Here is a 12615-nt window from a genome sequence, read left to right on the forward strand (position 1 = left end):
TTTTTTTTTTTGTTTTTTTAATGAGAAATATTTGCCCCTCTAAACAATTCTGTTAATAGATAAGTCATTATTTATTTTAATTATTGTTTTTGTCCACACAGTCTATATTGTCCATAACACTGTCTGTCTGTCTGTCTATCACGCTAGCAAAACAGTGGGTTAACTTCGCCAAAACAAGTTGTTTGACCTTTCACGGTCTCCGTAGTTCCCTTGCAGCGCGAGCACAGCGCGAGCACAGCGCGAGCACAGCGCGGCGGTTACGAGCGTTGAACATGAACGGAGACGCAGGGGAACCGTAGCTCTGAGAGAGCTGTGTGAACAGCTTCACACAGCTCTGTATCTGATGGGGGAACGCCAATGACTTATATGACTCCATATAAGTCATTGGGGAACGCGGCTCGACGTAACAGCAGCAACTCGAGCACATTACTGCCCCCTATATGTCAGGAGGACAAATAACACCTTTTCTGTTCAAATTGCCAACCCGCCACAGTGGCGTGTGTGTTGATCAAATTCACCCGCCACTTCAAATATTTACCCGCATTTGGCGGGTGGCGGGTGCTAATTTCCACCCCTGATTTAAAGACATTAAAGGGAGGATTTGTTTTGTTTTGTTTGTGTGAGGAACTTGGGAAGATGTTAATTTGTTTATTTGTCATTGCAGAGGAGTCTCAGCACTGTTGTATCACCAGCAAATTTAATGAGCTGCTTTGAGCTGAATTCAGCAGTACAATCATGTGTGAACAGAGCGAAGAGCAAAGGACTGAGTACACATCCCTGAGTTACTACTAACAAAAACTGTCTGTTGGTTTCCAGACAGGAAGTTCAAAATCCAGCCACAGAGAGGTTTTCAGTCTGAGCAGAGATAACTTCACTATGAGCTGCTGCAGGATGATGGTGTTAAAAGCTGATGAGAAGATGGCGTAGCTGTTCTTTTTTCTCCTCATGGTGTAAGACTAGGCGGGTGTGAAATGATCTGTGGACTGGTTGGTACTATAGGCAAACTCAAGGGGGTCCAGAAAAGCTAGGGGGCTGGTTTTAATGTGAACCATGACTTGTCATTTTATATTGTTTCAAAACTGACACAGTATAAAAATAAATAATAGAGAGTTTGTCAAATCTCTGCAAATGTTTTCTGAATTGAGGTGTCGCAACATGGACGTTCTTTTGGGTTTGCTCTTTGGTTGTACTGCTCGGTCTGTCTATAATAATATTTCTGATTCTCCAAACTCACATCTGCAGGTAAAATACTGACGATTTACAAGTACTTAAAAAAGCAAAGACGACTGAGTTATCACTCGGTTTTATGTATTGTTTCTCTGTGGGGTGTCACGTACCTTCCCTTGAGCAACAAGCTCTCTTTGTGCCGCCGAAGCAGCTTTGACCAGAGCACTTGTGGCAGCTGCAATGGACTTGGCTGCCTCCAAAATCTGCTCCTCAAAGTTCAAGCTCTCATCCGCCTCCTGTTTATAAGAGGGAGAAAACCAACAGGCAATAAACACACTGGTTTAGGTCTGTGTCGAACTAAAGAGGACGTCAGGTAAAAGACGCTTAGAGAGTGGGGGAAAAAAATAGGATAGGTGTACAGTAAGCGTTCAGAATAATTATAAATAAGAGAAATAATAAGTAAGCAAGGTAAGGTTTGAGGAGCTGGCTGATATGTAACACTGAGGGTAACCCTGGGGTTAGGTTAACAAATTAGGTGTGAATACCTTGTCGCTGTAAAAAGACCGCTAACCTTGGGTTTGGTCCTCGGCCTGAGCTGCTCTAGTTTCTTGGCAGCTGCTTCGATAGCAGCCGCCGCACCCAGCAGCTCGTTCTCTGCGATGACAGTAGGATCCTCGGGGTCCACCCATTCTGTTCCTACAGCAAACAAAAATAATACTGGCTCAGTCGGTGCCAAAACACAACGTCAATCTACACTCTTCTCAAAGATATTCAAGCTTCAAAAAAAAAAAAAAAAAAAAGGCAGAGGCTGTGGTCTGTGTCAAATATGCTTTCAGGCACTTTACAAATGTCATCTCTGTGTGCATTAAGAAGGGATAATAAGGTGTCTGTTTCCATTAGCTTTTAAATCTAAGAAGCTAGACAGAGAAACCTCCGTCATGAAGACAGTGAACTAAAGGTTACGTATGTTAGGGGTCTTCTCACTAAGATTCTTCTGGGTGGTGCGAAGAAGCCCTGCTGATATTCATCATGCTGGCAGACCTAATCCAGTGTGGAGATATTAGTAACAGAGACACTGGGAGGATGTAGTTTAACCAGGAAAGAGCTTATATACAGTGGGATGCAGACGTATTTACCACCTTTGATAATCGTTTCATTCTCTTGCCTTACAGCCTGGAATACATAAATTCATTTCTACTTTGATTCTAAGTAAAAATCTACACAACATAGTCCAGATTACTGAGGTTAAATTGGGGGTTGTTTAAAAAGATTCTAATATATATAAGAGTATAGGACTATAATGTGGTGTGCACATATGTGTTCAACCCCCTAAAGTCAACACTTTGACAAAAAACATCCCCCCAGCATAATGTTCCCACCACCATGCTTCACTGTGTGGATGGTGCTCTCAGCATAATTAGGTTAATGCCAGAAATGGTGCTGTTCTTCATAACCAAAAGGTAAAACTTTAGTCTCATCTGACCACAACACCTTTTTTCTAATATGCATTTTAGCAAATTCTAAATGGCCTGCTGTGTTTTGTTTTTCTTTAAGCTGTCTTTTTGTGGTTGCTCTTCAGTGAAGCGCAGTTTGCAGCTTTTAGTGGTCCTACGGACAGAAGAGCAGTCCAGCTCCATCAGTTAGCTTCAGCCTCTTGGTTGACGTCCTTTTTGTCCAGTTTGTAGCTTTTAGTGGACGACCCTCTATTAGAGCTCTGTAGGATGTTCATGGTTTGGGATTTTTTTTTATCTGTACTCCACATCTTTGTCCTTGACCCTGTGTGGTCTTCATGATGCCGTTTGCTTGGTGCTAGCCCGCACTGCTTAGAGGTGTTGATTCTGGGGTCTATCAGAACAGGTGTGTATATACTGCGATCATGTGACACTTAAATAAGATCCACTTTGCATATGAACACGTCACTTTGCAGTTTTATATATTTAATTATTTAAAAGAAGTTTGTCCCTCAGTTTCATTAACATGGAGTACTGTATGTAGATTTATTATTATAATTAAAATAAAAATCCATTTAAACTCTTGGCTGTAGGGCAACAAAACAAAGATTACTTTTGACCCTGAACACCTCACTGCCTACGATGTGTCCCATCGGTGTATGAATGAAGTTTAAAGCACTGATTAGACTCTGTAAAATAATTTATTCAGGGTAGCTTTGTAAGGATGTAGTAGAGTGCTGTATGAATGTGTGTAGATGGGGAAATAAGGTCAGATTGTGTTGTAAAATGCTTTGAGTGGCCTTGAAAGGCACGATATAGTCCATTTTGAAACACACTACGAACTAAAATAAATACAGCATTGCAGCCCTTCTCTTTAGTAATAACAGAGAAAACTGCAGATAATTGCTGAAGCAAACAAAGCCAATATAACACTGTGGTTAGAACTTCAGATTGGCTGCCAGCTTGTTCACTGTCAGAAAACGCTGGCTGATTATTGAAACATCTGCTCTCTCCATACAGACACTCTTACCTTCAAGAAACACACGGACAAAAGATATTTTGATCTGGTAGCCCTTTTGGGCACAGGTCAAAGGTTACGATACCTTTCATAGCCTCGGCAGCCTGGATGAGCTCAGTGACAGAGCCGGCCACACGCTTGGAGTAGTTGGCCAGCTGCTGCTTCAGGTCATGAGTGGGCTTCTGGATGATCTGTGAATGAAAGAAGACGACAAGTTCAGCTTCATGTGATTTAAAAAAAAAAAGATTATAGGCTCATTTATATTCATTTTGTAATTTCACCTTTGGCTTTATCTTGTATGTTGTTTAAACAAGTTAATCACACTGAGACACAGAAACTTCACAAAGCCCGTTCTTTTTTTGGGATAAGTATTAAAAAAAAACACTGATTCTGTAGATTTTTATAAAGAGACTTGATGGTGTTATCAGATGCGGATAAAATAGCATATAAAAAAACAGTCACTGTTTAAGCTCCACATAAATTTAAAAGTGATTTTTGCTGTTTCACATGCCACATCAATTACGTTTGAGTGAAAGGTTTGTCCAGGTTCAGTTTCATTTTCCCTCTTATGCTGCAACTCAAACTGTCATCGGCCGGAGGAGTCTGAAACATTAAACGCCGTGCAGCTGGAAATGATGTCTGTGAAGAAATATGAGCCCAATCAGCCACACGGGGGTGCTGTGCATGTGGCCAGATTGATCCTGAGCTAGGCATGCGTCCCCCCGCCCCCGTTTCATCTGACTCCAGCACGCACATGGAGCCTTCGCTTGTATATTTGGTGCTGCTCGGTCTTTGGGCATGTTAGCATTCCTTGATGTTGCCTAACAGGGAGAGCTCCATGTAGAACATAGATTTGCTCCAGTTTGAAAATCCAGACTGCGGGTTCACTGGTTCCCAGAACGGGAGGCAGAGCCTGCAGTTATCGAGCTCCTCTGGCCTCGAACCAGCTTCCAGTTTTGGTTTAGAAGGCCGACACCCCCTCTGTTTCTAAGACTAGGATTAAAACTATCCTTTTAGATTAGGTTTATAGTTAGTTGAGGGAACTCAAAGCCAGTCCTATCTCTTTAGATATGCTGCTATAGGCTCAGGCTGCTGGAGAACATCCCATAACATCTTGTCTTTACCTTCTTTACTCTCATGTGAAATATGCAAATGCAGTTATCTTTAAGTTTTTGCTGTGATCTTTTTCTTTTAATAGAAGGTATTTTTGGTCCTGAACCATGTTCTGCTGGATCTCCTCTCCACTCGGTCCATGTTCAGGACAGGCGATTAAACCAAAGTGAAAGTTTGATGCAACAATTGGTTTCCTTTGCTAAACAAGTTTTTAAAATGAACTTTTAAATAATGAATTGTCTGATTATTAAATTTGGCCTCAATTCATTTACCTGTATAGTGCCCTGAGTATTTAATTCCCACTGGTTTTAAATTGTATTTCTTTGACACCAGAAGTTCTGTCGTATAAGTGAGCACATTTCTAAATGAACCTAATAAGATACACAACCTTTAATACGTAGAGTCATTCCCGACACCAGTCAGGGGTGGTATTGAGGGGGCCTGGTGTGGTTTCTGACAGAGTGCTGCCAACATGTGGAGTGTGGGATTGGTTTGCAAAAATGTTTGGGTTAGTGGCAGGTGTCAAAGCAATAGCTGTGTGAATGCCAGGATCCAGGGTTCCTGAGCAGGACGGTTCAGATAGAACGGGATGTCTACCTTCAGCCACCACATCAACGTGGTGTTGGCCAAAATACTGAACCTTATTATGTGTGTGGTCAAAGACTTCAAGAGTGCAGCACTGTGTGAAGTCAGTCCATTTACCATTTCCTAAAGGCTCAAGGACGTGAAGCAACAAGCCCCAAAAAACCCCCAACAAAGTCAGTTGGGGGAATCTGGGACTAAAATTGATTGAACAGAGACAGAAAGGATCAGACTACAGCCAATCAAAACTGCAGCTGCTTGTATTCTCACAGGTAGTGAATTTGAACACGCATCTTAGAGCTCAGCACTGGCTTGCTATTGAAAGCAGAATCAGTTTTGCGACTTTATTAATTGTATATAAAGCTTTAAATGGCTTTGCACCACAATATATACAATAAGGGAGATATTAACCAGATATAGACCAATCAGACATGATAATTTAGTCATCCATTTTTGTGCTCCAATAAAATGAAACGCACTACCTCTGGATCTAAGAGAAGGCTCCGCTGCTAATATTTTTAAGAAAAGGCAAAAAATGTTTGTTTTTGTGAACGCATATTAGGTCTTATTGTCTTGTTCATGTCTTAGCCCTTTTGTTTTTAATACATTCTTTTTATGTGTGTACGTGTGCATAAACGTATAAAGAGATCCAAAATGTATTTTTTTGTTGATTTATTTTAAATGATTGTTTTATATGTGCATGTTCAGTTTATGCCTTTTTCAAATTTTAATTTTAATCCAAATAATTTGATTTTGACTTGCTTTGAGACAGAAACACAGGCGCATCTCGCTGTAAGAGGAAAGAATGCATTTGTTTTGTTTTTTTTTCCAATGGCAGCCAGCATGCACTGCCATCTTATGACTGAGTGACAATAACAGCAGAGCAGCTTGAGGTATGACCGATGACCTTCCACTGTCCTGGACAGACAGAAAATATTCAGGTTGGAGCTGTGTGTGACAGGTGCAGGGACTTAACAGGGCTCAGCCCCGAAGCCAGCTCAACTTTATTCAGAAGTGATGTCAGAAAAAGACTGATGTTACACCAGAGGAACGCATGCAGGGGGGCGCGAACTAATCCTGCAGGCAAACAAAAACACCCCCCCATACTGCACACCAACAATCTGACGTTAACACGTGGTCAGAACATGTTATTACCTGCTGACACAAAAACGCACATCTATCAGTTTTATCAGACACAAAGTGATGTTAATGCATTTAAAGCTCACTGCTCCAAGTTCTTATTTAATGAGAAAAAAAACTAATAAGTGAGCATTACCATGCACACGTTAGTGGTAATACTAACAAACAGGCTATTTCTTTTAGTTTCCAGCTCCAGTCACATCTACAACAAGACAAAAGGTAAATAACACACCCAGACTAAACTTAAACGCCTCCAGCTAAGACAACTGATGCATTATGCAGAGCTGGTGTGACATGAAGTACCCAGAGTACTATTCAAACGATGCAGCGCCACACTTGTGCATGTCGGTCAGGCAGTGTACTCACCGGCTAGCACCAGCAGCAGTAAGCCACAAGTTTAAATAATGATTGAGGGGAAACAAAAATAAAAAATAAATAAAGTCAGAGATTATACATGTGATATTTTGAACGTGGCTGTAGATCCAGATGTGGATCCGAGGAAAAACATTGAGCAGTTCAAGCAAAAACAGCATTAGGAGCCACTGAAATTATAATCCAACTAAGGATGGATAGATTATAGCTGTACAAGATACAAATTCTACACATACCTAATACTCCCAATAAAAAAAAAAAAAGGTTTATTCTTTGATGTTGAGGAAAACTCAGAAACTAGTGTGAAAAAGATGTGGGGAAAGACCTCATTGCTCCACAGATCAGTGTTTAGTAACACTTAGTCTCGATATTGTTTTTACTGAAAAGTCCCGATTAGATTTTATCTGATGAAACGTTTTTAAAAAGTAGGGAAGGTGTCTTGTTTCTGTAGCTTTGCAGTAAGCTCTGACCCTCTCTACATCTTCATTAGGAGGACATCTTACCACCAGCACGTGTTCTAGCAGGCCCAGGTATCCAGAGGCACATTCGTTGCCGTAACGCAAAGCTCGCATCTGGACGTCCCTGCCGACGTCCGGATGGTACGCAGCCTCCTGAAAGACAAACAGAGGGAGGACAATGTCTCAGCTAAACACGGAAAGAGCAGGAAGAGGACAATCTTTAAGTCAGTGTACAATACTTAACTCAACTCTTAAAACACTATAAAAAAAACCTGAATTGAACTGAAATATGAATCAATTCTTCCACAATCAACGGGAGATCAGAAAATCAGTTGGACAAAAGCTCTGCTATTAGGGAAAGGACTACTTCCATGAGGAATATGGGGCATTGTCTTTTAGAAAAGAAAAAAATCCTGTGATGCTCATGTCTGTGCTGCATTTCCCAGCATGCATTGTGTGAAGTTCCTTATAGGCGCCCAGCGTACCTTGCAGGAGTGCAGCATGTCAGCAATGGCCCTTCTGCTGAGGTTGGCGGTGGCGATGATGTCCTCCTGACGACAGGAGTTCCCAGCAGCCACTGCTTTTGCTGTTGCCACGGTGATCCCCTTGGTCATGCGAATGAACTCCTCGGGTGTGGTCGTCTTCGGCGGCGGGTCGGAGCTGCAGAACACCTGCGTGGCAAAACCGGGACACCGTGAGCGAGACAGTTCTCTTCGCGTCCGTCGATTTAAGTCTGCAGCATCAAACGTCTGATTCAGACCGAATCCCAGGAGGGAGCGTCTCCTCCTCGGAAAAGAAGCAAATATTACTCCAGTGCTGCCCCACGTATAACCACTCACAGCCAGCTCCTGCTTGATGTGTTCGATGGTGGCCTCCAAAGCTCTGGTTCCTTTGGTGGCTTCATCCTCCACTGCCTTCACAGTCTTCAGCAGAGATGTTACGTTGGTCACCATCACCTAAAGAGATCCGATCAGATCATACGGCCTCAGATTAGACCCTGATGGGGTTTTTTCATTTTTTTATAAAGCGTTCTGTATAAAAACACCACAACACTTCCTGCTAAAGGTGCATTCAAATATAACAGATGTAACTTTATAACAGCTTAAGTGATTTTATATATATGAAAACAGAGCCACTATAATGAACAAGAATACCCCATTTTTTAAAAAACTTTTCCAATAATTTGCTTCTAAAACTTTACAGCCCCAGACTAGACTCCCAACACAGAGCTCATGAGAGTCAATTTAAAAGGGTTCTAAATAACTTTTATACCCTTGCTCCACAAGACATCTACAGCCATTTGTTGGGTTATCATACCAGGACTACCAAACCAGAATATTTTATATTTCAAAATACAGACTTTTCCAGATTTCTGAGTCTATTTTTTGGCGACATTTGACGTCTAAGTACAATTTTTTTCCTGTAACAGATGGATAGCGGGGGAGTTTATATTCTGAATTGTTTCCTTTAAAGTGTAAACTTGGACAACGATGTCCACCGGCAGACACATAAAGAACAAACTTCCAGAGTCTGAGAAATCTGCATCTTTACCTTGGCGGAGCTCTTCAGCTGCAGCATGCTCGGGTCGTCGTGAGGTTTGCCTGCTGCTGCCTTCGTGGCACTGATCAGGTTACCAAGAGCTTTGGCCACATCCTTCACCGCGTTGATCAAGACCACCTGGAGAAGACAGAGTGCAGCGTACGCTCAGGAAACTGTCTTCAGACACAAGCTGAGTTACTTGTTCACCATTTATCACACTTGATAACACAGAAAAGTAGTTATTTCATTAGTTTAGACTGTGATATTTTAAAGTTTGATAAATTCATAAAGGATGGGGGATTCTGTTACTTTTAAATAATTTCACCTTGTCAGGAATGAAAGAGAAATAACTGAAAAAGCTTATTCAAAAGCTAATAAAGCCTATTTGTCATTAATAAAGGAGAATAAGATCAGCTCCAGGTTTGCTCCAAAAATGATACAAGATAAAAACAACTTAAGTTCATATGGTTGCTCTTTTGTGTGTTTTTGTCTGTTTTGAAGAGGTCTTGATGTATAATATAAAACATACTTTTTTCTTCTTAAATTAAAAAAAAAAAAAAAAATAGCTCTTGTTGCTGTAGATCTGTGCTCAGGTGGAAATTTTGTCCCCTCAAATTAAAGATTTTTATAATTTGATCCAAATAAAACAGCCATTTGGGAATTATTTTGTTTTTAAACAAAAGTAAGCAAAAATGTAGAAAAGACCTAAATGAAAAGTGAAGACGGATGCCTCTGCTAACAGCCTCTAGATGTAGAAATGTGAGGAGAAATATCCACACACATGCTCAGGGTGTACATTTTTGGGTTCAGTTAGTTTTAAGCAATGCTCAAAACTACTTTTTAAACAGAAAACCACCACTAAAAGACAATCAAAATGTTAATAAATTAGATTTACTGAATGATGAGCTTGTGCAGAACATCAGCTTCAGAAGTTTTTATCTGAAAGAGATCCACCTCAGTGGACATGTAACAGCTGTGGTCCATGTTGTACCTGAGTCTCTGGGTCTTCAGAACCCAAGCTGGACGCTCCCTGTTTGACCACTTCTGCCAGTTTGGTGATGGTGGTCACAGACGACTGGGCAGCCTGAGCCAGTTTCTCCTGACTGGCTCCGGCACCAGAAACCAGCAGCTTGGTGTCCTCCACGAGAGCCTTGGCCGTCTTCAAAATGCACTCTCTGAAAAAAGGGAAGGTTGAAGGTTTAAGGTTTTCATGGAGACAGCTAAAATAAAGAAAACTAAGCAATCGGCATGGAAAGCAACAAGTGCATGACTGTCTATTACAGTATAGCTGTGGTGGTACACTCCCATAAAGTTCAATGGGTCATTTATTGTGAGCACCATAAATGTGCTGATGCTGCGTGAAGTCAGTACGGTACGTCACTGGGCTGCAGCAGTTTATGACAAGTTGGGAGCAGCGTTTGCGAGGGAGTTTCTTAAACATTTCGAAATGTTCAAGAGAGTAAGCAATTTTCGTGTTGCAAGAATGTTAAGACATATTTGAAAAATTTACGCAAGTAATTTTCTTTCAAACTAAAGTAGTTTGAGTCGTCGCCGGTGTCTGCAATCAATTTTCTGTAATTCTGGAGCTGTATGGTGTTTTTTGCCAATCAATCCCTGAAACTGTGTCATTCATTATGATTCCAAGTGAAAATTTGCGTATTTTGTCTCAATTTTATGCCTCCAACTTGTCTCTAGCACACACTAGCCGTAGGCACAATTCAATTGTGCCAACGTCATATCCTGGAATTTGTTATTGAGAGATGAGTTTCACTGCAGCAGGAGGAGCACAATGCACTAGTTTTTTTGTTTGTTTTTATTCCCCGACATTATTGTGGCAGGGCAAGCATCTCTAAGCTCCAATATACTTTCAGATAACTGACAGAGATTGTCAATCTGTTAAGATGATGTTGGCATGCTACCAAAAGTCAAAACGGTTTTAAATTTTTACTTTAACTTTGGATCTTTGGATCTGAGACTGAACAATGACTTTCACCAACTAGAAATGAGTAAAAGTGCTCTGTTAAATTTAGTGGCGCACTCAGAAGCTTTAGTAAAAAGACACCCTTGAAACAGTGTCCTCAGTTATGAGCTCGTTTTATAGAGGGTCTCCACAGGACTTTGTACCTGTGGTCAGCAAAGGTCTCAGCGTTCTCTCGGTTCAGAGTGCCAGCGGTGGCAAACATGATGGTGGTGTCCAGGTCTGCAATGATCCCAGACACAGCGCTGGCAGCTGTGATACAGGCCTGAGTGCCACGGTTACCGGCCTGGAGGGACGCCAACACATGGGAGACCTGCAAGTAAAGGACAAACAAACTGACTTATAGTAGCTTAAGTCAAGTCACTTTTTACTTTTAGTATACCAAGTTAAGTGACTGTTGTCTGACCTTCTCTGAGACTTTGCGGGCACTTTCAATCAGCTCCTTTTTAGTAAAGGTGTCATCGGGGTTGCACTGCAAAGCACCAGCCTTGGTCACCAAACCTGTGCAGCTGAAGCCCAACTCTCCCACCTGCTTCTTAATGTGAGAACCAATCTGGGAAAAAAAAGCAACATTGTATAAGAATTAGTTGACATTATGAAGTGTATGAAAAATAAAGTATGTTGAGCTAAAATGGCATCGTGGTAAAGAGTGTCCTTGGAAAAGAAAGCAAGCTAGTGACCGAAAGATTTTGCTCACTTCGTCATTCTCGGCTGTAAGAGCTGCATATTTTGCCTCGTTTGAAAGATTCCCAAAATTATTAGTCAGCTGGTTGGCCAATCCTCCGAGGTCATCTGGGTTGGTGTTTGACTTAGTCACCTAAACAAACAAGAAAACACAAAAATTAGGATTCTGTTCAATAGTTATACCCAAGTCTGTCACCATCAGTCAAGTTCTGACTAATGGTGACAGATGAACCATATTGATGGATTTTTTTAGATGTTTATTTAACAATTTTCTATCAGAAAATGCAGAAAAATCCAATCAAACTATTAGTAAACCATAAACCTCTGAAGATGATCCCTTCCTTACCATCTCCTGCACAGTGACAGCGATGGCCTTGGCCGTCTTCACCATGGTAGTCTGGTAGTCCACAAAGGTGCCTTCGGGTTCATGTGAAGGTGCATCTTCCATTTTATTGATGGCATCGTTGATGGAGTCCACCATGCCACCCACGGCACCCGCTGCGCTGGCGGCCTCCGCCAACGTGGCCCCCAGATCATCCACGGCTTCTTTCATCATCTGCACCGACTCCTCCAGGGCATCCTGCATGTGTGCTGCCTGAAGACAGGAAACTGGGTGGTTAGGAACTGGCTCTGGGTGAAACAGATTAACACGTTTGACTCCTTATTTAACATATATACTCACATTTTTTAGGCTTAAAGTAGTTACATCTGGTAATTACTTTTACGAGTTTTAGTAAAATCATTATTATTAATATATCTTTGAGAACCAAAACACCAGATCTTAAGAAACTACCACGTTACAAACGCTTAGTTCAGTACCTTGGGGTTTCCTCCAGCCTCCTTGGCAGTGTAGAGGATCTGCAGGGCTGACTCAGCCAGGGTCTTGGTCTGATCTAAGACAGCCATCTGCTGTTGGCTGCTGAGGATCTTAGACGCTGTGCCAATGGCCGCCATGATCAAGGGCTCAAAGTAACTAGCCATCTGAGACACCTGTTGAAACGTGCGGTGATTAAACCATTCATGTCAAGTCAAAACAGATTCAGAAATACTCGCAGCATGCAAGACGTGCACTTATAGCCAGCCTTTAAACGGACCACTAACTGAATAACACTC

The 12615-nt window shown here is 41.6% G+C and overlaps 1 protein-coding gene across 2 annotated transcripts in view; it reads right to left on the reverse strand.

Annotated features, from left to right (window-relative positions):
- The window catches only part of tln1 (talin 1), a 68377-nt gene that overhangs the window by 8667 nt on the left and 47095 nt on the right, over positions 1–12615 (reverse strand). The window contains exons 41-54 of one of the 2 annotated variants that reach the window (XM_017427437.3): positions 12322–12492; positions 11849–12097; positions 11516–11635; positions 11225–11371; positions 10965–11131; positions 9832–10015; positions 8853–8978; positions 8141–8257; positions 7787–7972; positions 7347–7454; positions 6838–6840; positions 3722–3827; positions 1739–1863; positions 1338–1463 (exon numbers count right to left, since the gene is read on the reverse strand). In XM_017427437.3, coding sequence (XP_017282926.1) covers positions 1338–1463; positions 1739–1863; positions 3722–3827; positions 6838–6840; positions 7347–7454; positions 7787–7972; positions 8141–8257; positions 8853–8978; positions 9832–10015; positions 10965–11131; positions 11225–11371; positions 11516–11635; positions 11849–12097; positions 12322–12492 — 1935 coding nt within the window. The remainder of the gene's footprint in view (positions 1–1337; positions 1464–1738; positions 1864–3721; positions 3828–6837; positions 6841–7346; positions 7455–7786; positions 7973–8140; positions 8258–8852; positions 8979–9831; positions 10016–10964; positions 11132–11224; positions 11372–11515; positions 11636–11848; positions 12098–12321; positions 12493–12615) is intronic. The other variant, XM_017427438.3, reaches the window with a different exon arrangement.

This window comes from Kryptolebias marmoratus, linkage group LG14 (assembly GCF_001649575.2).
Source record: "Kryptolebias marmoratus isolate JLee-2015 linkage group LG14, ASM164957v2, whole genome shotgun sequence".
Lineage (NCBI taxonomy): Eukaryota > Metazoa > Chordata > Actinopteri > Cyprinodontiformes > Rivulidae > Kryptolebias > Kryptolebias marmoratus.